The sequence below is a fragment of the Chiroxiphia lanceolata genome, chromosome Z (genome assembly GCF_009829145.1).
Source record: "Chiroxiphia lanceolata isolate bChiLan1 chromosome Z, bChiLan1.pri, whole genome shotgun sequence".
NCBI classification, from domain to species: domain Eukaryota; kingdom Metazoa; phylum Chordata; class Aves; order Passeriformes; family Pipridae; genus Chiroxiphia; species Chiroxiphia lanceolata.
This window is the reverse complement of record NC_045671.1, coordinates 10,095,035-10,120,773: the sequence shown is the minus strand read 5'-3', so window position 1 is coordinate 10,120,773 and position 25,739 is coordinate 10,095,035. Positions and strand designations below refer to the sequence as shown.

Sequence of the window (25,739 nt, the reverse complement as noted above, 5' to 3'; positions counted from 1 at the left end):
CCCTTGTCCCCTCTTGCTTTCTGGCGTCACAGGCAGCTTAGGTCAGCTCTGTTGTCAGGAACCTGTGGTGTCTTGCATGAAAAATGCAGTAACAGCAGTAGCAGGGTGATTCTGCTTGGTCAAACGAAACACGAGTTTGCAAACAGCATGATGAGATGGCAGATCCAGTACTGGCTCAGTCCCACCAAGATGGTAAAGGGCTTTGTGTTCTACTGCATGGAATATATGTGTTTTATGTATGTTAAAGATAGGTGCAAAATCCAATAGGATAAAACAGATTTAAGCAAACTTGTGGAGTCTGATAACCATTTTGATAACTATAATGGTTTGGATAACAATTTTATTGGGTTTTTAAGTATCCTATAACTTCTATTAATACATATATTGTTATTCTGCATTAAATGCCAAGTCCTCTAGTATTTATAGATTTAACAAGTATTTTGTTTAGCAACCAGACCCCAGACTTCAGCCTGGCACCCAAACTGATAGCTAACCAAAACCAGTTGCCCAGCATAAGGCAAAATTTTTGTATGTGTGTGTTTCTGTGTTCTATCAGTGTGAGAGCAAATATCCCAGCCAAAGAAAAATGTTTCATGGGAGAGCAACTGCTACAATATTTCAGAGTAGAGGCTGTAGCAGGCTAATTTTAAGATTTTGCATGTAAAAGATGAAGCTGTTAATAGTGCCTTGGCATCAAGATAGCACCAAAGAAAAAAGAAGATAGTCAACAGGTGCCCATCCTGTGGTTTTGGTATTTATTTGGTTTGGTTTTTAATACATCAGTCCTAATGCATAATGAGGGTGGTGTCATCATTGTCATGGAAACAGAGCATGATGGTGATTAAGATGGATTTGGGTCTTTTGTTTCTGGGGTGCATGTAGTTGCTGAAGTGTCTCTTCTTGTGCAGTTTGCTGAGATTCTCTGCTGTGTGTGACTTCCACGAGCAAAGCAAGTGAAGACCATGTGTTCTGGTGTTTCTCATCTGAGTAAATGTCAGCAAATAGCATCCACAAATTGACTTTATCATTGAACACAAGGGCCTCGGGGTGGTGGTGGTGATGTTGGATATTTCTGTCTTCAGAGAAGCTGATGTTATGCTGAATTGCTCTAATTTTGGCTGGGGTTGGGGAGAGGGGGCCAGTTCTGTGGTGGTGGACCCAAAACCTCCTTGCTGCAGTAGCTTGGTATTCGGTGAGAAGTAAATGGAAGCTGGAAGTCCCTGGGGCAGTTGTTCCTGTGCTGGGTGTCAGGGCTGGGGGATCCTGTCCTGGCTGGGGGGGAGGAGAATCTTGTGTCTCCTACTGAAATGTCTCTGAAAAAAAGACTCTGTGCACTTCTTGGCAAAGCTTTTCGAAGGGCTCTGAAGGAGCAGACGTGGCTCTGAGCCATCACTGTGCTTTGGGAAGGAAGTCCCAGTCTCAGGGCAGGCAGCAAAATGCCCATTGACTTTTGCGGAGGGTGACGGTTTGTCAGTAATTTACTGCTAGAGATGGGGGTGGATGAGGACAGCCTTAGGGCTGCTGTAGGGTTGCAGTGGCTTTTTTGGGAGGATTGAAAATAGCACTGCATTAAAGTGCCCGTGGCAGAGTTGCTTGGCATACACATGTACAGTCTCAGCTTTGCATGTGGGCTGTCTTAATGCCCTTCTGTCTTGCTAAAGGAGCAGAAATGTCCTGCCACAGCGATGTGATCCAGTCCCCTGCTTGTCCAACAAAGAAATTCTTGTTGCTAAACAAGAGGCTTTCTTAAGAAATATATAGATGCTGAGAGTCTGAATTTATGCTTCTCTCCATGGAATGAGTCACTGCACTAGTTTTTAATAGAACCCCTCTCTTTATGTGGCTGCTGCTCAGATTAAACTCTCATCGAGTGTGTGAAATGAAGTTCAGTAGTTGGTTGTGCTCTGCTGCTGTTCTGACACTTGCAGAGAGTTGCTGTTTAAAGTCTGCTTCTGGCTTTTTCTGTGCAGATAGTAAATACATTACGAGGCATCCTCCTTTTAGATTACGCTGATGGCCTGCGCATGTTGCTACTTGATATTTTTAAGCAAACATCGAATACCTGCTGTCTTGTTGGTTGTGTTTCATTTAATTGAATTCAGTCTTATGTGAGAACATGCTGACAAGTCCAATCAATACAGTCAGTGAAAGTGTAGCAAGAGGAGGGGAAGGAAATCAGCTATATGACGTTATAAGCTAATAACGAAGTAGTTGTAATGATTTGTAATGGTAATTTTTAGTTCCCCCTGTCCTCCTGTCAGGACTTGCTTGCCATCCCCCCCTCCCCCCCCATAGCTGCTGCCAGGTTCTGCCCTGAAAGTCAGAATTATGATTTGTAACACCTTTGGAGCAAGGGGTGGCAATTCCCTTGGGGAGGGAAGTGAGCTGGAACAGCTGGTGGAAGAGCCGAGTGCTGTGGGTGGGGCAGGTGGTGGAGGAGGAGGAGAGGAAGGGGGACTGGAGTTGTAGGGAGTGGTGGCGGTGGTGAGTCCTCAGATGCATACCTGCTGGTCTCTGCTGTAAGTAAACTTGCATGTAAAGCAGATAAATGGAAGTCAAAAGGGGAAAGGAAATTTCTTTTCCTGTGATGCTGTTGACTTTGACTTTTTTTTCTCTTTTAAGTAGCAAAGGCTTATCTGCCAAATAAACCCGCTCTGTAAGAAGCAGGGATGGGCAGGAACTCTTGGAATTAAAATTTGAGTCTTGCAGTCTGCTTCTCCGGGCTTTGCATATCTTGTGGGGTTTTGTAAACTTTGTTTTGCTTGACAGCCTGTCTGCATCTATGAGGAAGGGTTTGCCTCTGGCTAGTGTGCTCTTTGCATTAAATTGAGTAATCTCCACTCCTCTGTCCTGTAAAAGTTGAACTGGAACAACTCTATGCCTCGTCTGTAGTACAGCAACTATTTTTTTACCTTCTTTTTTTTTTTATTGCAGCTTTTGTTTTTGTTTTCAGTGTCTTTTCTTGTGTCTATCTTCCATCCCCTTGTGCTATCTGTTACTGTTGAATATTCAAAGTCTTGATCTGCACATGGGCTAAAAATCATTATTGCTTTGAACTTACAAATGAATTAAGTGAATTCCCACATCCACCGCAGGAAAGGAAAATATTCAGTTTGAAATATAATTTGGAACCTATAGGAAAATGCATCTGATGAAGTTTGTGCTAATTCTATAGCTTCAGTACCAAAGCACCAGCTCTGTTATCATCAAGAGTATTGAGTGTAAGCTCTATATTTTAATAGTAACTGTGTATGGCTAATTAGTTTGAAGGCTCTTTGAAGAAGCCGATGTATTGACTAAATAAGCTCTTATTTTTCAAAGCAACTAAAGGGACTCTTAATTTACAGAGCAGATAGTTGTAAAACTGCCTTCAGTTTGCATACTAGGAGCCAGTGTGAAGTCTGAGTGTGCTTGGAGTCAAGTTCACTCCAATGCCGTCTGCCAGGGTTGGTCTTAGTGTGCTTAAGGGAGGCTTCTGGGTCTTTGGCACAGTAGTGCAGCATAAATTTGTGCCACTGGGCTTGACGTGTCCAGGAGGAGGATGTCATGTAATGAATGCCTGTGCGCCATTGAAATCAGTGGCAGCATTACCAGTCTCCTCTCTGTTTGCAGGCGGGTTGAATCCAATAATGAAGAGCAGCTTTGAGTTTCTAACCAGATGACATGGCTAATCCTAAAGCATGTATAAAGCGGCCATAGTTATTAGGAGATTTGTGGCTTTGAAAGTTCGGATTCCCTTAGTGCAGTTTGTTAATGGCAAGGATTTGTGGTAAGTGAATAATAGATGAAAGTCATCAAAAGGCTTACAGGGGATTTCTTGTGACGTGTTGCTGGTCTGTCTCATGCCAGGACTGGAGATTTCTGTGTGGATTCTGAAGTCTAAAAAAGAAAAAAAAAAAAAGGAGGACAATCGTTCCCTGTTTTGCATCACTCTGGGAAATCAAGTTGATGGTGTGATGTATTGGGAATTACAGTGCAGAGTGATGTATGCTTAATTCCCCTGGCTCTGGCTTTCTCATGTGCTGGCAGCACCCTGACAGCAAACAGACTCTTCGTAGCACCAGGCTCTGGCAGCTGGAGGGGAAGGGATGCCCATGGCCATCGTTTCTTTTGCACTGTGCCAGGTGAGCAGGGCCAGTGCTGCACCTCCTCACCATCTGGCACAGCTCTTCATTTGGCTCCTAGGGGTATTTTCACCTGCAATGCTTCTGGTACCACAGCACCAAACAATTCCTGCAAGCCAGGAGCTGCCAGGCAGCAACTCCCGTGGGCTCTGCAGTTCTGAGTGACGCATCTCCTGTGGGACAGTCCCCTACTTAAGCAGGAGGGGGTCCCAGTGTTTGTGCCAGGGACTCCTCTCAAACAGGGTGGTGTGCAGTGATGTCTGCCCTTACCTGCTTCTGTGGTAATAGATTTGGTCCTGATTGGTCACTGGGCTGAAGTACCTGCGTCACCTTTTGGGTGGCAGCATCAGTCCCTGCTCAGAGGCAGGATCAAGGCTGCAATCAGCTCCTTCCTGAGTCCACAAGGAGCAGAAATTGATGAATGACCCTCCCTGTTGTCATGGTGTGATGGAGGTGTGAGGCTGAAAAAAGTTAGGCAGAAAAGTTGTGCGGTGATATCCTGATGTGGGATGGAGGGTGAGAGATCGTGATCTGCATTTTTTTTTTTTTAATTTAAAAGAAAAGTATATATTTAACTCTGCTGTTGTGTCCCAAGTTGGACTGCACCTGTGTTATGTTTGGCAACATCTAATGAAACTACAACTTGGGGCAAATACTGATGAATTTTGGCTGCAGCAGCAGCTGGGGGAGGATGATTTGGTTATGTGAATAGATGCAGAAGGCAGAATCCCGTCTGTTCTCCTGACGGTTAAAATAATGTTTGCTTTCAGGGATGCTGCTGGGAACTGTCCCAAGGCAGTTTCTGGGATTGCAGTCCCCATCGTGGCCTGTCAGAGGGGTGCTTGTGTGTTTTGTAGCTGGCAGAGTGGTTAAAACAGTCTGCAAAATCTGTATTAAATCCAGAATGTTCACTGTGTGCAAAGCATTTGTTGGGAAGTTGAAATCATCTGCAAGCTTTAATCCATGGGTCCTCCGAGGAGGGCATGTCTGTCTTGTTTGTGTTGCAAAACCGAGTGAAAGTTAGGAAATGTTTATGACTGCTGCCATGTGTGTTCCTTAATTCTTCTCCCTTTTGGCCTTATTCAAACTTACTGTGGTAAAAACAGAAAGTGAGGTTGTAATTAGAAGCTGGTTTATAATGTGAGCATCCACGGAAAGAGGCAAACTCACAACAGACAGACAGGCACATGTATATCTGGCATTGCCCAATTCCTGCCTTTGCAGGCTGTTTTGTTGCAGAGTCCTGGCTGTAGTTCCTGAAATTACTTGAGTGTTGGGTTCTGAGGGTGTACAGTGTCAGTAGAGGTGTCATCCTAGGGGCAGTTGTCACCCAAGCAGCAATGATTATCTTCACCTGGGTTGGTGACAGCCTCAGTGAGTTGCCCTTGTTTTGCTGGTGATCTGCTTCCTCCTGAGAATTGTGAGCATCCATCAGGGAAGTGCCTGAATTCAAGGCTCGCACTTGCCTGGGGAAGAGTAACTTCAGCCCATCACCAGGGAGCTCAGATGGGAAATGTTTGTTCTCATTGAGAATTGTAAAACTGAATGAGCACCAGCAGAGTTTGCTTGTTTTAGAGAGGATGAGTCCTTTGTTCTGGCCAAAACGACAGGAATATCAAAGATGTATTTAGACGCTGGGAGAGAGGAAGGTTTTGGTGTGACTGACGGAAACTGTTGAGCAAGAGATGGTGCTTTGTGCAGGGTTATTATGGTTAGAAACCTGTCACAGCATGCAAGGGAAGCATGGTTCAGCAAGCCCATAGTCAGAGCCGAAAGCAGTTCATCCCCGGGATTTACTGTATGCGCAGCCCGTCCTCACCGCAGAGAACAAAACAGCAATGTTAAATAGCTAAATAAACCTCCTGTCCCCGCGGGCCATGGCCTTCAAAAGGCAAAATTATCCTCTGTGAGAGTGGGTGCAAGTGAAAAGAGACGCTGATGGCCTCACAGGGAGGGCTGAGTCTGGGGCAGCCTGTGAGCAGAGTTTTGGGTGACGGTGTTGCCTGGGCCTGTTGAGGGTCTCATCACTTGTGGAAAATTCACTCCTTTTTCCTTCTTCCTCAGGCCTTCCAGCCTGGAATCCATCCTGAAGTCACAGAAAGTAATGTGGGGATGCATTTGTAGGAATTCAGGCTCTTTTTCCCCCTGTATTTAAGGTTTTTTGCAGTGTTGTCAGATCATGCTTTCAGACTTTTCTCCTGCTCTGACAGAGGGTTAGCTTTTCTATTCTGCTGTTAGCTGAGAGGTAAATTTCTCATCTCAAATACATGTTTCTGGTCTATTGAGCTTCATGGTCAAATCAGAAGATCTGAGGATGCTGAGTAATAAGCATTACTCCCCCCAGAAAGGAAGAAGCAGCTGGTGGAAGTAGCTGCCGTATTCAGTATTAGGAAGAATCCTGGAAAATGTTTAAAACTGAGCGGTCTTCTGAAGGCAAGTAGCCCTTGCTGCTGGAATTGGCCCTCTCAAATAAATCTGAGAGCCATGAATTTGTTCTTTCCCTATCTGCCCCCCAGCAGTTGCAGAGTTATTTGAAGCCTGGCCTCTCTCTGTTAATAGGGCTCCTCTCAGGAGCTCAAGTAAGCCTGCAAAAGCATTGGAAATAAGTCTCTTCTAACCCAGCATACTGCTTCCTGCTGTAAAATAGACTTGATTAAATTTTCTGGCTCTCATTTTCATCGCTTGCAGACATCCAAACCTTCACTTCTCAGTGGAAAGAGGTATATTGGGAATTGCAACTAATGTTAAAACGTAAAGAATGTGATTTGCCAAAACAATGTTGCAGAGATTATTATTTTGTTTTGTTTAGTGGTTGTTTTTTTTTAATTCCCCCCCATTTAAAATACAATAAATTGTAAAACTTTGCTGCTGGAGTAAGAGCTGTTTAAGTGAGATGTGTTCGTTCTCCTCCCGTTTGGGCATTTGTGATAATTTCTGCATAGGGAAAAATAAGCAGTTTTATCACCCAAAGGGGTGATCTTGCTGCCCAGGAACAGCCTGTACCTGCCACTAGCACTACCCTGTGCTGCTGTACCAGCACTGTCTAGGGGCAGATCCAGCCCCCGAGGGCTTGCAGCCCTCCTACCATTAAGCTTGGCATCAGGGGGTCATCACATTTACAAGGGCAATTTTTGTGGTACCTTCCATGGCTGCTGTGTCTGTCATTGAAAAATCCTGGATTATGGTAAAGAATATCTCCCATGCTGAACTTCTCGTTCAATTTTGAGTACAAACCATTTCTCTCCGGTTAAATCTACTCTTGGCTGTCACTGCTGCCTGGTGTGATATGAAACCAGGGGCAGAATTAGATAAAAGATTCGCAGGGAGGAAGAGGAAAGAATGTGAGCTGGATACTTAGAAAAAAGTTGTTTTAAAGGGGTGATCCTAAAATAGCCTAGAGGAAAGGCAGAGAGCCCTGGAAATAGGGTGGTGAGGTGTGAAACATGTGACGAGATTTGAGTACTCAGGGCAAAGTGGCAGCAGCATTACACATTGAATGTACTTTGTACATGGGTCACACACATGGATGTCCTTTGACCTTCTTCCTTCGTGCAAGGCGCATGTGCTTTCCAGTTAGGTGATATATTTTGGACAAACCTCTCAGGCACGTGGTGAAATTCTTGGGGTTGTCTCTGCAGGGCCAGGAGTTGCCCTCAGGGATCCTTGTTAGTCCCTTGCAGCTCAGGATGTTCTATTTCATGCTTTGCAAATGTGAACTCGTTTGAGCTTCCCAGTATGGAGTGAGTCTTGTACTTGGGAGGAACACTGTGGAGAAAAAAAGTTGCTACCATGCAAATCTGGAGACTTCGGAAAGATAGCACTCAATGCAAATCTGTAATAAACTAAAACCTTTATTTTGATTTATTCTCTCAGTTTGAAAGTCAAAGCTCCAGCCCCTCTTCGTTCAGATTTGAGATTTGTTGCCCAATCCTGAAGTGCCATTTTAAAAAAAGCCAAACATCTGAACTAATGATAACAAGCTGGATCTCTGCAATTACCAGCAGCAGTGAAAACACTTTGAGCACTGCTCTGTAACTTACAACAACTACTGCAAAAAGTAATCAGGAATTTATTTGTATTCCTCTGTGTGTGCTGGGCATGCCCATAAGCAAATCTTGTCTGGCTGAGTCCTTGTACTTCTTGTGAGGCAGAAAATCATGTGTGGATGAAACAGGTGATAGCACTGGTCTTTGCAAACTTGCTTCATATCAATACACTGGCAAATACTCTTTAAGGGCATGGGGCAGTTACCCCGTGTCTGCATTAGGAAGACATGCAAAGGGGAGGATGAAACTGTTGAGGCGAGACTTGACCTCCACACTGGTTATTTTGGGGTTTACTTTGGATTATCTCTAGTGCATTTCCAGGGACCAAATCTGATGGACATTCAGCTGGAGCATATGGCACAGCAACCAGAGTGCATTGTGTGTGCTCCTGGCACACACCTGCCATTTGATTGTCTTTAAGAAGAACCCAGTGGGAGCTTGGAGACTGCTAAAGCGTGCAAACCAAAACACCATAATAGGGAAAATGAAATGTGTTTCAGAGCTGTGCTCTTGATTTGTGTTACAGTGGTAACCTAGATCCTGTTGATGGCAGCCCTTCATCATGGGGGTGTTGGGAGGGATAGTGGCTAGCACGCTCCCTGGAGATTGAACATTCCTCTTCGTCTGCAGTTCTTGGGCATTTTTGCCCCTCTGTCCATCCTTCAGTAACAAGGCTGTAAGATAACTGCTCCATGCTGCGTCAGAGTCCAGTACATCCTTGCTTGAGGAGGGCAGGCAAACCCAATTCAAGATATTTTTCAAAATATATTTGCTAAAAATGCAGTAACGGGAAAGCTGCTCTGTTGTTCACCGTGGTGGTGTTCACAGATGGACATGTGTTACTCATTTGCCCCTGTGTGGCAGCTGAATTACTGTGAGGCATCAGCAACCGAGTCGTCTGAGGAAAGGCTTGTCCACCTCTGGGCTTCATGAGGAAGAGAAATCGACACCTTCTTTTGAAAAAGCTTAGAAGAAGTGTAAAACTTGACCTGCCTCTAAGTCCTCAGTAAGACAGCAATTGGGAATGAGGAGCAGTTGCATAGAGCAGCAAACAAAAGAGCTTCTGCTTGTATCACTTGGAGCTTCAGGAGAATGAGTGTCTTCTGAAGAGCAGGAGGTCATTGTGGTGGGAGAAACTGCATCTGAACAGCAGGAACACAGTATGGGTCAAGGGATATCTGCATGTGCTGATGCCCAGGTGTGACTTGATACCATTTTGGCCGGTTGCAGTAAAAATAGAAAGTGTTTATAATTTTGAAACTGGTAACTAGTAATTTGAAATTGTTTAGTTTTCTTGTAACTGGATATGATGTTTGTGAGCGTGGCCATGTTGCCAGCTGAATGTCCATTTGCAGCAGAGCTATGAACTAACAAATTGTAATATTCAGTGCTGGGATGGTTTGACTGGATTAGACCACTTCTGTTTGTGCACTCTACTGCTAACCAAGGAACGAATAGAATTTGTCTCCTTAACACCTGTCTGTCTCTAGGACCCAAACCCAAAAAGCACCATGTGCCTCTGCCTACTGGGACTTGCAGATGCAGTTGTGGGAGTTGCATGTTTAGTAAGATCAAGTCTATTGTAAAACTCAAGTCCAAGATCTCTGCAGTCAAAATGCAGCGTTACTGCTCTGTCCTCCTAGCACAGCCAATACATCAGCAAATCTCAAAGGATTTTATGATGACTGCAGTTGCAAAACCTGTTGGGTTTAGGATGTCTGTCAGAGTTTGGGGGGGTCCTTAGGTGTGGAGAAGCTGTGCAGCTCCTCAAGTCATCCTCTTCAGATGTTTGTTCTGGGAGGAGAGAGGAATCAGTGCGGCCACTCATATCCTTCATCCATGTGCAGTGTGTTTTGGAGGTCCCTGCTCTACTGGTTGCTCTGTCAAAGCCCTGGACATGTTTCTGAAGCATCTCAACAATACGCAGGGCAGAAATATGTGGGGTTTGTGCTGTGGCAGCATAATGGAAATGATCCAGCCTGTCTTCTTTCCACACCTGTGATGGGGATGTGATTCAGCTGGGCTTTGTTGTCTGCGGAAAGGGTGCCTATCCTTTGGGTTTTAGAAAGAGGGGATACGAATGCCATTCAGCCAAAACCAGACAGTACTTCTGTCTGCGCCATGTGTGCAACTCGCTTCCCTGAGGCTTCAGCCACACACGTCTCTCAGCCCTGCATAGGTGGGGACTGTTGGTGGGAATGGAAACATGGTGCCTTGCCTGCCATCAGTCTTCTCCTGTCCCTGCCTCTGCACTACTGTGACCAGATCAGAGCACTGGGCTGTGTTTAAAATACCCACCTTGAGGTCTGAGTTGTTGAAAGTTTGCTGTGGCTGGGTTAGTTTAAAGCTGGATCAGTTCCCTAACTGGGTTCGTTTGTACTGCTGTCCCTATGACTGTGCCAGCACCTGAGCAGGCAGGATATGGAGTGGGAGGAAAGCTGTGGTGATGTTTGGTGTAGGCCGATCCCAGGTGTAAGGTAATTGTGAAACTCCAATACTTAAAGCAAGTGGCTTCACCACCTCAGACCTTGCAGCAACTCTTTGGGATGCCATTTTGTTGGCCCTATTTTTTTAATGGAAAGACTTGCCTGGGGTGCTATCAGGGATTTGTAGCACAGGAAGGGGAAAGGAATTCAGTCTCCCCAAATTCAAAGCCACATCATTGCATTGACGCCAGGTAGAGTGAGGTGTCTCACCAGGCTTTGTCATGGTCCTGTGTTGAAAGGCTAAGCTGAATGCCATCTTAGAGCAAAAGCTGCAGGCAGGCCAGGGAGTCCATGAAAGCACAGCAGTAATCCTTCCTCTCCTCCCTTTTTGCCACTCCTAAAGAGTTCAGGATTTCACAGTTGGCAAAGAGGTCTTGCCCAAGGCCTCCTGCCAGGCTTCCTAAATATACCTTGAAATTCAACTTTCGGAGTTGTTTTTCCTTCAGAATTTCAGTAAGTCTAGTTGCATTCCTTGCTATAAATTTAATAGTGAAAAATATGCCGTGGTCAAAAATACAGGATTCAGAGTTTTCTTTTCCAGAAATCCACCAGTTTGGCTATCCCAAGAAAAACCTAGTATGGCATAGAGAGCCACAGCCCCTGTGAGACTTGTGGAGTTGCTGCTTAACCTTGGCTATGAGCTGAAGGCTGTCTCGTCCTCGAAAGGCGGATGGGAGCACCTCTTGTGTACCCTGGGCTGATTGAATGCACTCTCTGGGTGTTACTACCCTCTCAACATTGTGACTGACTTTTCCTTTGCCCTTTCTGCCTTTCCTCTTGTGTATTAAGGGAGTCACAGGACACTGTGTCCCTTGTGTGTGCCATTGCCTGCAGAGCCTGGGGCAGGAAGAGGCCTTGTTGGTGATGAGATATTGGATCAGGCTCATTCCTGGTGTGCTGCAGCTCTGTGCCCACAGAGTATGTTGAAGTAGCAGCCAGATTTACCGACACCATTGCTTTCTGCTAAGATAAATTTTGGCTGGAGAGTTTAGTCTGCTTGGAGGACTAGGATGAGAGTCCTCATCCTAGAGGAGGTCGATGAGAGAGCTGGTCATGGGTGTCCCTGCAGCCCTGAGGAAGTGGAACCTCTTGCAAGCTCAGATGGAGCTCCCCAGCTCGGTGTTTTCCTTTGCCTGCGTTGAGGCAGACTTGACTCCTGCCTGAAGACATGGCAATCTGTGGAAAGTACCCCTTGGTGCTTGCCAAAATCTGTGCTCAGTGGGGTGGGTGTTCTTGCACAGTGACGGCAGTGAGGTGAGGGTTTCATGAGGATCATTTGATCAGTCACGATCTCTTAGTCATTAATTTGCCCTGCCTTACCTGGGAAGCAAGTTAGCTCGTTTGCCAGTGTCATGGAGAAATGGTTTGTTAAGTTTAGCTTTTAAAATCCCCCTTGAGGCTGGAGGTTTCAGCTCTGCAAGGATCAGCACTGCCCTTCATCTTTCCAGCCTAAAGAAGATTGAGTTTCAAGACATTTTACCATGCCAAAGTCTTTCAGAGAAGAGCATGAAAATTAGTGGTCTGTCTATCCTATGAAGGACATTACAGGTCCCCGGGGGGAGGTAGGCGGGGGCTCTGAAAGTGGTCGTCTCGACTGAGGTTTCTACTCCGTGCCTTGGTGAGCTGCACCACTTGGCTGGCTGGCAAGATGTCAGTGATGCTCTGTGTGTATCATCCAAAGCACTTTCTGATCTATCAGGATGAAGGGTTCTGGAGAAATGCTAAATAGTGTTATTAGTGTAAAATGAACATACTTCGATATTTCTGACCCTAAAGTGGATCCAGATGCTTTCTTATGGCTGCTGGATCTGCTTTGGTTTTTCCATGGCTCAGTGTGGCTGTCTGCATTTGTTCAGCTGAGATAGGATGTCACAGAGAGCTTGTCACAGCATGCTCTTGTCAAGTCTGTAAACCTTTACCTTTATACATGCATACACTCAAATATATATATATATCTGTATAAGAATGAAAAAATTACTTAGTCTAAGACACCATTTCTGAGTCTGACACTTCACACACTTGCCAAGGAACTTGGAATAAACTCAGTGAATTTATCAGCTTTTATGATCACAGCAGTCAGTTCAGCTGTGTAGGGGAGAAATGGGATTTGGATGAATAACTCAAAATAGTCTCCGAAGGAAGTGAACGTGTCCCTCTCTTTATAGCTCTGATACAAAAAGGGTATTAAACACCCCTTGATATCAGCCACCAGTTGCATTTTTCAACCTGTGGTTGAGCTTTGCAAGAGGTAACTTTACGTCTCTGTTTCAAGTATAAAACAATTTCCCCCTGGTTTTAAGGATTATTAACATTTTCATGGTTTCTCTCCTACAGAGAAGAACAAGTCTTCCCCACTGCTTAAGGGTTACATTTTATATGGGCTGGGGTTTTACCAGCACTGGTGCCAGGGTGAGATCAAAGTAGTAGGAGCAGCCGGGTGGTCTTTCCTTCTGAGCACACCAGTGGGAAGTGTTTCCAAGCCAGTATTTCAGTGATTTTTTTTTTTTTTTAGACCCTGATTGGGGAGATGATGCCGTAGTGTCTGAAGGGACTCCTAGCTGTGCCACGGAGACTTGACATTACCTTACACTTTCTGGCAAATACAGAAAGTGTGGATGAGTGTTTTGCTGGTAAAATCTTTTGCTTTGGTAACTGATACTAATAGATGTATAATGAGCTGATAAAATCTCGTGCGTTCTTAAAATCGGTGATAATAGGATTTGTTATGTGTTGTGATTTGGTGGCAGTTGGAGTAGCTGCCCAAGGTTTCTTAGCTGGTGTGTGAGATCCAAGGCTTTCACCAAACCCTACTGCATACCCTGCAAACCAAAGTGGGAAATAGTGTGTTTTAGAGTTTTAGTTTTCAATAAATTTGGATCAGTCAAAGCTGAATTAGGGTTATATTTGCTCTAGGCACCTTCTCTGTCCAAGCTGAAGTCCACATTCAAACTAAAAGGTAGCCGGGAGGTTGGAGCTGATTCCCCACATCTGTGCTGAGAGCTGCTGCGTGTGCTCGTCAGCTCTGATCCTGCCCTGCCTGAGACACTGTTGGTGTATTGATTGCAAAAATCTCTGTGAGTGCTCTACAGGGACCAAGTCTAAAAAGAGACTTGTCTGCATTACACACATAAACCCCTTGAGAAGGGGGATTTGGGGTCTTGTCTATCTTTTTGCAGTTTTCTGCCGTCCAGAGACTGTATAATTACATTTTATCGAATCCATCCTACTGCTCCTTTCTGGCATGGGATACTCCCAAACTAATAGAAAGCAATAAAAAACTTGAAGGTTCTCACTCATTTAATACAACTTTACCTGTCTTTAGGCCAGTGTTGAGAGCTTGCTATGCTTCCCTGGGTTTTTTTGTCTGCTTACTTAAACAAGAAAGAAATGGCAAAGAAAAATGAAGCCAGCTAAGTAGGTGGCATGTACGTAGCTGGCTCAGGCTCCTTGGTTATCAGTCCTATCTTGGGAGGGCAATACAATAAATGACCACAGATTCTTGGTATATTATTTTCCTATCTTGTCTCCTATCTTGTCATATGACTGTAGTGTTGTATCAGTGCTGGTTTTCCTGGTCTTTGGTTCAAAACAGACTCTTGAGATAATGATGCCACGTACTGCATCGTTGGTCCCAGCAGGACTTACCCTGTCTGGAAATACCTGACATGATCTGGTGTATGCAATGACTTGCTGCCATGCGAAGGTAATCGCTCACTGACCCAGAGAGGACTTTTCCCCCCCCCCCCCCCCATGGAAACTTATTGTGTGCTTTGAACTGCTGAAAAATACTCAAGATGACATAAACCCATGAGTTACTACAGGCTGCATGCCTGGAACATGCAGGCCATCTCAACATATGGAGTAAATCAGCATGGCTTCGCTGACTTCAGCGCAGCTGCATCTATTTCTGCTCGCTGTAACCCTGCTCCAGACTGGAGGGATGGTTGTGTGTGAAGAGTTGATAGGAAAAAAACCCTTCCTTCTCTCTTCCCTTTTCATAGCTTTACACTTTATGATCGGAATAAATGTACCACAAGTGGATGTGATACAGTAAATTATTTTTGCCTCTCTAGGAGTACTTTATTTGGCCATACGGTAAGTTGCCTCTTGTTCCCCTTGCTTCCGAAATCAAGTAGTTGATTAATGCATGCACTTGGTTACTGGCAGTAAAAAATACGTCAGTGGTTAGTTCAGAGATTGGTGTTTCAAAAACCCCACATACGTGCACCTGCACAGAAACTAGTCAGGCAGACCTGACTCTGCATAAAGACAGAGTGGGCAGCACCCATGTAAGCCACAGGACTGGAGAAGAGGAGCTGCTTTCCTGTTTCCATGTGCCAGGAGAAGCAGTGCTATCAGGGCTTCTGTGTGATGGATCAGAGTGCAGTGGTATTGCTGCAAGCAAAAGTCATGAATTTTAATCAACTTTACTGGCTGCCCTGAAATTTGAGTTGAAAGATAAATGTGAAAAACAGGCAGCTCATATTGTTTCTGGAACAGAACTACCCCTTTTCCTGGTGATTAAAAGAATATTTCTTTTAACTTGATAATCAAAAATACTTCCGTCTTAGTTCTGGATTTTTTTTTTTTGGCTAACCCTTTAGGTCCTGCCAGCCTCATGTGTCTCTCTCCTGGAGCCAAGTGTCACCTCGTGGCCACCCAGACAGCTGACCTTGGCTGCCGAGACTTCTTAACTGGAGGGGCTTTTTGGCTGTCTGCTTTCAGCCATTTTGAAAAAGGTGGTTTTAGGGCTTTACTTAAGTAGTCTTAATGTCTGGGGGGAAAAAAAAAATAAAAAAAGAAGAATTGCCTGGTGAAAACTGAATGGACTGTCCAGAGAGCTGGAGTTCGGTTTATATTCATTGGGGAACTTCGGCACATGCTTGTCCTTCCCTTCTGTTGCTCCAGGGCTGCTTTTAAGGTTATTTAGTTGCAGTGTTCATTTGGACATCGGTCTGTTTAATTAAATGTAAGTGATTTGAGTGCTGATGTTGTCTGTAGGGGACATGGAAGCTTAGGGAAGAAGTGGAGTGAAAATATCAACTCTTGTCCCTGGACAGAACACACACCCATTGTTTTATTTCCAGCCACTGCCAGGCTGGTCTGAATTACTTTAGTAGTTGAGAGTGCTTTCCTTGCTCCTCCATGCAGGAGTTTGCTTCAGGGGTTATCATAGCTGCTTTTCCTGTTTTGCCATTAAGTCACCTCTGTGCAGGATTAAGTTTGAAAGGCTTTATTTGAGGCCAAACAACTTTTAAGAAAGGGAAGAGAAAAATTAGTCTACAAGCAGCAGGGAGGGGAAAATCTTGGTAGCAGACTCTTGAGTTGTTCCTCCTCTCTCAAGCACAAGTGCTGTGTTATTTTCTCTTAGAATCTTCTGTGGTGCAACTCCCCACCTAATTTCTCATCTCTGAAATCTGTAGGTTCAGCAACTGCTCTGTATCAGTGGAGAGTTCATTGCAACTGCAGCTTATTTGATGCAGAGGCTTATTTGATGCACTGGGAAATTCCTCCTGCCTTCACTAGTGAGAAAGGCAATATATTTTGGAGGCCTAAATTAGTGTGAAAGGGCACATACAAACCTGCTAAGTACAAATTCCAGCTTGTTTGTACTCTCAGTTGGTTACACCCTTGGCTCAGAACCCAAATATTTCAAGAATTTGGGTTGAGGTATATCCTTTCCCAAAAGAGGCATGAAGTTAGATTCCCCTTTTGCATCAATGGGTGCAGTTTCTGTAAGGTCACAAACGGTTTGCTTGAAGCAGAAATGTTAGTTCCTTCAAGGCACATCCAGAAACTTCAGGAGGGGAGATGATGCTTTGCTCTGGTGCCTGGGGGCTGCTCCTTGAACAGCTGAGATGATTTGGCCCTTGCTTTGACTGGAATATGCTTGCTATGAAGGAAACTCACCTGATTTCCTTTTTAGCAGCTGGGATGCCTTGTTACCATGTTTTGCTGTACTGGGGCCATTGGTGCTACGCCTGCTTACCCCAGTGGCTGATTTTTCATTTTCCCTGAAGCCTTCAAGCATTTATGTATGCTGAAGCAGATTAGTTTCACTAAGGAGGTTTATTTCAGATGCAAATGCTCTATGAGCTGCTGCACAAATGAAGCCTGCCTGATTTTCAGTTTTTTAAAAAATATTTATTTATTTTAATACTCCACTGGAAACCCTTTCAGTTTTGCTTACTTCACCTTTTCATGTTGCTGTGGTGCAGGTACGGAGGTCAAGGTGGTAGGAACATGTTTGGTGGCATTTACCAGCTGTCGTGTTATGCCACAGTGGGATCAGCCCAGGTGGCTGGTAGGGCTGTTGTTATTCCTGATAGTATTCCAGGAGTTCTCCTCCAGTACTGAAGAAAGAGAGCATTTGCCAATGTTTCAGGGTATGATATCCACACATCAGGCAGTCAGCTGCCTGAACATCCCAGGGTACGGAATGTTGGCGTGACAGGATGCGGGATGTGGGCACTGTGGGGCGAGTAGTTGGTAATCCTTGCACATCCCTTTCCTCGCAGTTACCTGGCTGAGCAGTGCTGGAATGGCGGCTTCGTCTACCTGATCATGTTGCGCCGCATCAAGCGCAAGGCCCCTCTTCCTCCCTCCAACGGCAACAACAGCAACAGCTGCGACCCCAAAGCCAAGCCCAGCCCTGAGCCCAGTGACAGAGCTGCTCAGAATGGGAAAAGGACCAGGAAGTTTGGGGTCATCACCAGAACGCCGGGCAGCAAGGAGAGCAAGGAGAAGCTGGGCTCGGAGCATGGGAACGGGCATTGCACCCCGATGGAGGTGGAGGTTGCTCAGCCAGAGACCTCTGAAGCAGAAAGCAATGGGGAAGAGCAGCTCCAAAGCACTGGGGCACCCTACCGGTGCCGGCTGTCGGATGGTGGCATGCCAGACATTGGAGACCAGTCTGCCCAGGTATGTTTGCATTGGTTTTTCTAGAGAAGGAAGAGCAGCAGGCATGCAAGTGAATTAAGTGGATTTCCCAGGCAATTTCCGTTGTTTCAGTGCTCTGTCCTTGGGCTGAGCCTCCAGGGGACAAGACAAGCTGTCATGGCACTAAGTTTTGGGATGTGGTCCAAAGCAGGGGGACAGGAGGATTGAAGAGTTAAATAGTAATTGTCGGAACCTCTGTCATACTCCATCTGTGATGGAGGGGAAGGTTCTTATATCTCTGACCTCTCATGGTTGGCCTCAGGATTTCTTTTGTTGAGACAACTGGTGACCCTATGACACTGGGGCAGGAGATGTCAGTGGAAGATGGTAATTTTGTCCTTTGGGGCTTCATGTTTAGCTCTGCCTGGACTTGATGTCACCTTATAGCTCATGTTAACACTGGAATTGAAGCTTCCCTTTTTGATGCACTAGACCACATTGCATGTATTTATGCTACGAAACTTGTTTGGCCAGTGTTTGGGAACCACATGGAACTACTTGCGGATTTTTCTCAGAGTTGATGAGATAGCTGATTTGTTAATGTTTGGGACAACAGTGGGATTGGGGCTTTCATTGCTTCTCTCTTTGTCCTAATGGAGATCTTAGGGTTTGTTGCCTGCCTAGAATTGCAGCGTTGCTGGATAAAGAAAAATAACCCAAGCCTTGATCGGGTTTCAGTATGCATCTATCACCAGAAGCGCCGTCTGCCAGTCTTTCCAGAGGCACTGATAGTATAAACAGATGAACGTTGCTTTGTTGGGCTTGGGGCTGGCTGCAGCAGCTGGTTTTGGTTTTAAGACTTCAAAGCTGGTAACAAAGCAGTATGAGTGGACATCTCATCACTAAATTCTGTTGAGAAAAGCTTGAGTTTAAACGTGTCCTCTGAATTAGTGCTCCTCAGCACTGCTGCAGGGTGGTGGTGATGGTGGTTGTGAACTCAGAGTAATTTAATTTGAAGTACGTTGTAGGAGCTAAAAGCAATTAAAAAAACCTCTGGTTTTAAAGAACCATAATTGGAAAAAGTTGCTCTTCACATCAGTGAGACACTTTGGATTTTATGGTGCAACAGAAAGGGTAGGGTGTTTGTGTACTGTTCTAGCAAGCTTTGTAATTGTAGTCTTTCTAAAAGAAAACATTAAGAGCTTAAAAATAAATAAATGAATCATTTGGTATTTTGAAAGCTCTGGTCCATATAAAAACTTCTTGAATCTGTTCTGAAGATGTCTAATTAGACACATGTTATAAATGAAGATGATCAGATTTTTTTTTGAAGTGGAAAGCCAAAAATATATATATGTAAAAAAAACCCTCTTGATCCAGAGCCATCTCATGCTAGTGTTACCTTGATGTTTTGAGTCATTTTGGTCTGAGAAGTAAATTGTTAAATTCAGAACATATATGTATCAATGTGCGCAATAAATACATTTTTAATGCAAAACATATACAAGAGGGCTTTGTAAAATGTAAAAACATAGTTGAGGCACTGGAAAAATTTAAAAGCTATAATCTATTCAGCTGTGGTGTATTGGTTATGGAGCCTGTTGGGAGGCACAGTCATTTAGTAAAATTGCTTCTGTCTTTTTTTAAATTCCCTCTCCCCCCCCTTTAATATTTTGCTTAGAAATATGACCTCTGTCTCTGTCAGTACTAATTACATTTTCCTGACATCTGAATAAGGAGAAATGTGAATAGCTGGAGCCTGAATAGCATGCCTTGATCATCCTTTGCTTTTTAAAGACCAGAGGGCCTTATAGAATCCTATCACTTTAGTATCTGTGGGGTTACTGCTATCAGAGTAATGAGTGGCTTAAATCAGTTTCTTAATAAGGATTCAATAGGGACAGTGAATAAAATTTTAAAAATTATTTGTGTCCTGTTTAAAAAAAAAAAAAAAAAAGGCAGGGAATAAAGACACTTGGGAGCCTCAAATCTCACTTCCAGCTCTATTTTCAAAGCGTGACCTGGCACTCAGGCACGTGAGATCCAGTCGTGTCAGGAGCCTTTTGAAAAAGGCATCCAGGATGTCGTGTCAGAAGTTGCAGCCTCCTTCCAGGCTTCAAAGCGTGAGCCAAAGCTCTCATAGCCGCAGGATGAGTTATCTCCTCCCGTGCGGGGACAGGGTGCATTGGCAGGGCACCCTCTCCGTGGGGAAGGCAGCTCCGTCCCCAATGCCTGCCCCACGCTCCCCATCTCCTCCACACATTGACTAATTGAATATCCAGGGCTGTCAGCCCTGTGCCTTTGGGGAGCACTATATTCACTTTGAGGGGAGGAGAGACAGCCTGTGGCAGACTGGAGGTCGGCTGCAGGTGGGAGGAAAGGTTTCAAGAAGCTGCTCAGTGACCAGTATGGATGTGGGAGGACCTGGCTGGTCCTTCCCACTGCTCATTTCCCCTTTCCCACCTCAGGAGGCAGATGGGAGCATTGCTGAAACCGGAATATGAAGTCCAGGAAAATACCTTTTCTTCTCCCTGTAGAAAGTTATTATGAAGTTGTTGTAACCAAAACAGGGGTGAAGAGGTTGAGTTGAATCTGCATGTCTTCAGCCACTGCTGTGCTGATCCCAGCAGGTAGCTCATGGCCAGTGCCTAGGGGATGTTGTGCTGGAAGTGCTTTTGAGGCATCCATGTGTCATTTCAGTGCCCTTCACTTTCAGGGTACCTCTCCCACAAGTGAAACACCTCCCACAAGTGTGGGGTTGTTCTCCCATTTTCTCCATACATGCTGCTCACAACAGCAATGCTGGATTGTGAAATGATAGGCAAGATGAATACTGTTTGTCAAGTGAGCCTGCCAGGAGATTCCTGTGTTACTGGTTTGTGTGCATGTGCCAGTCCCCTTCTTCAGGCTTGCTTTCATCTCTCAGATCTTGATCTGTCTCTCCTGTGCACTTGGCATTTGCTATCACTGTGTATAAACAAATCTGTCAGGCTGTTTGCTGGTATGTAACCTTCAGTAAATACTGTACCTGTCAATTAGCAGGCAGCATTTAATGTTTATAGTTGGTTTACTTATGCTGAAATATTTTTAGGATGAACCTAAATGCCTTTCAAAAATATGGGGATTCAAAGCAGCAAAGCTGTATCTGCCTGGCAGGAAGATCTCTGAAGTCTGGAAACCAGACTTTGGAGAGGACCCAGGCTGGCAGCAGTGAGAGTCAGGGGCAGTGATTTAAGATCAGGCAGTCTCTGAGCTGGAGTAATGATCCCTCACATTCTGGGAAGACTGGAGAGCTTAAACACAGAAATCAAAGTTTACTTCTTTTATTCAGTGGCCTGAGACAGGTCGTAGTTTTGCAGGCTGATAATTATATAGGCACATATGGAAGAGGAGTATGGGAAGAGACTGCTGGAGTCGACTAAAAAATGATAAATAAAAGGAAACTGTGAGTTTTCCTCACAATAGAGCAGTCCTGTGGTTTCACTGTGTTTACTGGTAGGACAGAATCCCTCAGTTTTGTTCTCAATTTCTCTGTCACGGTGTTTTTGGAAGATCTGTGGACTGCTTCTGTTGCTGTTCAGCCCAGAGGTGGCCAGATACAGCTGGTATGGACAGGGATCAGAAGTAGGACTGAGGTTTGCAAGGACCAGACTTAGGAGTGTGAAGGGCAGGAGTCTCGTTGTCAAAGGGGACTTGAACTGATCCAGGTCTGGCTGGCACTATGAGGGGCTTTCATTAATGAAGCCAGACACAGCTTGGCTGAAGATGAGATGTACCAGAGCAGATTGGCCCCCTTTGCTTCCTCCAGCCACCGCAGGATGCTCTGAAAGTTCTTGAAACACCAACTGTTAAAAGCAAAAATAAGACACTCCCAGAATGCCCTTGAATCCTCTTGCTTCTTTATAGACATCCAAATTAGTAAGGGCTTGAAATCCAGATCCAGATTTACCAGTGACCAGTGTAAAGGAGATTGGGCAGAGCAAAAGCGCTTTAATCGTGAAGGGAGGCAGTTGAGAGGGGCTGGGACTCTGCATCTGCCTTTGAGTATTTCTCCATTGTCAGGAATATGTGGCACGGGAGAAGTTCAGGGTGTGCACCAGGTGTCCTGGCTGCTGGTAGCACCATGGTATGGGGCTGAGGTGGGATGCTTTTCCAAGACGGAAACAAGTCAGCATCTGGTGTTCCTCCAAGCTGTGTCTGATGCTTTTCTGAAGTCACTGTCCATTAACAAAAGGAGGGAGGGGGAAGGGCAAGGGAATATTAATGCCTTGCCTCCTAGAGGTTTTTTGGGAGGTCTGGGCTAGAGGAGTGCTTCAAGGTCTTGCCTCCCTGTTGTTAACCTCATTACTCTGCAGCGTGTTGCAGCCAGTAGCGCAGTTTGCCAAGCCAGCTTTGCTCTTATAGCCCAGCTGAGCCCAGTTTGCATAGACCACAGCGCTCTTCAGACTCATCAGTGTGTACACAGGTGCACACAGACGTGCATGTGAGCAGGAGTCCATCCAGGTCTTTGCCAGCCAGCACTTGCTTTTGTATTGCTCCAACTGCACGGCACTTGCTCTCTTTTCATCAGCAGCTCTCTTCATTCCTCAAGCCCTTTATTGCTTCCTTATTGAGATGGCTTGTCTTGCAAGGGGATGAATGCTTTTGAATTGCATTTTACTTTGCAGCTAGGAAAGGCTGACAGCCTTTCTGTAGCAGTACTTGCCAATTAGTGTTGGTAAATGCCAGCCTTACCTTGAGTTTTGGTTAATGGAAAATGCTCCTTATCTTGCCAAGCAGAAGAGGAAGGCTAACAGGACATTACAGGAATCAAAACATGAGGCTTGAAATAATACAATGGCTTTAAGCATTTTACTATTTTGTTAAACTTGATGGGAAAAAAAAATTCTCATCCTTTTGCTGTACCAAAATGAAAAACTTGCTGTAAGCAAGGTACTCCGGTGAAGCTGCTGAAGCTAAGTTGCTTTACATCAATTTTTTTTTTTTTGGCAACCTAAGCAGTAATTACTGTTTCATCAAGGCTTTTACTGGACTCTTATATGATGCATTTTTTAGACATAAATAACACTGGTTTGAGGTGTTAATGTAGACACTTGTAGTAATGCAAAGGCCATCCTCAGAATCTGATTCTGTTCTTAACATCTTTTTATCTGTTGTGTTTTCTTCCAACTTTCATTAAGATGAATCCTGGGGCTGTCTGCTGTCTTGAAGTTTTAATGTGCACTGTGATAAGCATGCCTTCCGTCGTCTTTGCCTGTTTTGGGTTGTAAACTCTCTTAGGGACAAGGACTGTCTTTTAATTGTAGCTGTACAGCACTGACAGAACTTGGCCTTGCTTTCGCTTGGGGTTTTAGAAAGTGCTTTGATGTAGCTTGTAGTGAAATTACAGTTGATATTTTTTTGCTGCCAGTTATGTTCCACCTTGCCATAACAACAATCATCACAACTTTCTGGGGTTAAGTCACCTGCTGCCAATTTTTTTCGACTGACTTAAGGTTCTGCCTGCCTTTGCTGTGATTTAAGTGATAGCTACAGCTGTGGTAGCTGTATGCTTTAATTTTGAGTAGCAATCTGTCCTTTTATGCTGTTTTTGTAGTGAATTTTCTGAGAGTGTGATAGAGGGTTGGATGTAGAGATAGTTTGGTGATGGATAAGTTGTAATGTGTTAATGTGTTGCCTTTAAGCGAGGTCCTCACTCTTGGAAATGAGCTATCACCAAAGACAGCGCAGGTTGTGTTGCAGGAGATCTAAGCCATACTCAGCTATCACCAACCATAGGTGAGAGCACCAGTAGAGAAAGCGCTTCCCACCTACACAGAAAGTGGGTCAAGGTTTTTTTTTTTTATTTTGTGTGTTGTATTAAAGATACAGCAAACCCACAATTGGAATGCAAATGGCTAGCTTTGGCTGAAATGTAAGTTCACACCATTTTATGTTTTAATCATTAAGTGTGAATGCTTGAAACCAAGTGGACGTGCCTAAAAATAGAGCATGCTGTTTGCTTAGGTGCTGTAATGTTTCAGGCTTTTAGTTGGAATTATAAAGCTACAGACACTTAATTTTTGAGGCAGGGTGCTGAAAGCACTGAGCAAACCCAAAAGATTCCTGTTGCTGACAGATGTAATACCAGTCCCCACAAGTGACACCTCTTTAGCTGGCACTGGAGCGTCGTGACCTACTCTAGGCTGGGCTTTAATCTACTGCAAGCTGCAAGAGTGTTTTCTCAGAAACTTCAGACTAACCAACCAGCCATTCCCAATAGCCCAGCAAGAGAATGAGACTGGGTAAGGTACTCGAGGGAGTGCAAACACTTGTAACCCTTAAAAGCCTAAGCTTCCCAGGGGCAGTTGCCAGACTGAAACCCTCCAGGGTCGGAGACAGCTGAGAAACCATTTGTCTGATCTCTCAATAAAAGTTCAGTTGAAGGCAGGAGTGGAGCAGCTCAGAGAGGTGCTATCCAGATGGTGATGGCTCAGTATGACAAATGACTCCAGCAGATTTTTGTAAGGGGTGATGGTATAGTTCAGGTGCTTGCATTGGTTGATAAAATGTTTAAAAGGCCTTGCCAAGGAAATGATGTCAACATGCAGTCTGTCTCGGGAGATGGATCCCTGGGGGACAGTCTGCTTTAAGTCACGGAATTTTATCCACTGTTTCGATGGCTGTTTTGTGTATTTTAATTACGTGTTTGTGTTTGGGGGAAGGTATGTTTTTGCTTTTGACTCTTCCCCAGGCTTCATCCCCTAGGACACTTCTCTTTTCATGGGGAAAGTACTTACATTTCAGTGAAAGGATGCCAAGTATCTGGCGGCTGTTTGTCCAAACAAGGGGACTTGTGAGATCAGGAGTGGACACTTGAAAGCAATCACAGTTGTGTCTGTGCTGCTGGCTCCTACTTAGTTTGGATATGAGGATATGGAAAGTTCATATCCTCAGTGAAGTGTAATTCATATTAAGGGCTGCTTTGTTTTGGGGTTTTCCCCCGTATTTTAAGTAGTGTAGGAGACACCCACTGTATGGCTTGCATCATCCAGAGGCAGAAGCCAAAGGCTCCAGTGGTTCAGTGCTAAGAAACTTTCATAAGCAGTAGGGATGGACAAAAAACTCCTGTCTTGGAATAATTTATTGATAAAGGAATTTAGATTCCCCCTCCCCCTGCCTCCACCCTGTTTTTGATTATCTTGGAGTTGTTTAGCTTGCTTGTGCAACAATGAAAACAAAACCTAGGGTAGTACATGAAAGCAGGAGTCCTGCAGTCAGATCAGCCTTAAAAATAACCTGGCTAAGTTCAGACGAAAAATATACTCATTATCCACTAATGAAATAATTGCCCTGTTAAGAATCTGCAAAAATCAGATTTTGGCATGATTTTTTGGTACTGAGTCATTCACATTAATATCTATGATGTGAAGAGTGATGGCTTTTGACTGTATCTTGAGACTGACGCATTCAAGCTGCTCACCTGGTATGTGATCATGCAAGTTAATTCCCCAGCTACCGATCTGTCTTTCCCACCTGCCTGCTGGGGAGTAGGGATAGTGGAGGAGGCATGATGTGGCCTGAGATGGGGCAGGCAGCTGGGAGTAGTGCTTTTAATTTATCCCACATCAGTGAAGGATGCTGGCGAGTGGTATGTGCTAGTATGGCCGTCCCAGTGTTCTCCCTCTTCATGGAGAGAAGGATGCTGTGCTACTGGTAAAGTTGTGTGTTTCTGTTTGGGGGATTTTGTGCTGGTTTTCAGCTGTGTGTGATCAGCACGTTGGCTGCCAGCTGCTGTGAAGCCTATTGAAGTAATTTTTTGTAATGCGTGGAACTTAGGACTTTCTCTTAAGTGTCACGTTTCCAAAGCAGCTTCGTGGCTTGTGAGTAAGATCTCACTGTTTGCTTCTGCTGCTCCTAATGAGAAACCCTGTGAAGTCTGAAAGAGGGAACTGGTCCCTGCAGACAGACAGTAAAAATTCACGTTTAAATGTGGAGGGAGGGAGACATCCTGCGGGTTGCATTTGGGTCTGTGGCAGTCAGTCAGTGTGTGAATACAGACTCAGTACATGGTTATTGCTATTCTGATCAGGGCTTATCTCTGTTTTTATTTTAAAATTGTTACATGTTTACATCAGGTTCGTCTGAATTGCTGCTGTGACAGAAAGTGCTTTTTCATAGACAACTATTTTACATTTTCCATTTTACTGTCTGGCTTTTTAACT

General features: G+C 44.7%; 1 protein-coding gene across 6 annotated transcripts in view; it reads left to right on the top strand.

The window, feature by feature from the left end:
- The window catches only part of PDZD2 (PDZ domain containing 2), a 204,399-nt gene that overhangs the window by 117,532 nt on the left and 61,128 nt on the right, over window positions 1-25,739 (top strand). For all 6 annotated transcript variants that reach the window (XM_032675774.1, XM_032675773.1, XM_032675770.1 and 3 more), the window contains one exon: window positions 17,175-17,577. In XM_032675774.1, coding sequence (XP_032531665.1) covers window positions 17,175-17,577 — 403 coding nt within the window. The remainder of the gene's footprint in view (window positions 1-17,174; window positions 17,578-25,739) is intronic.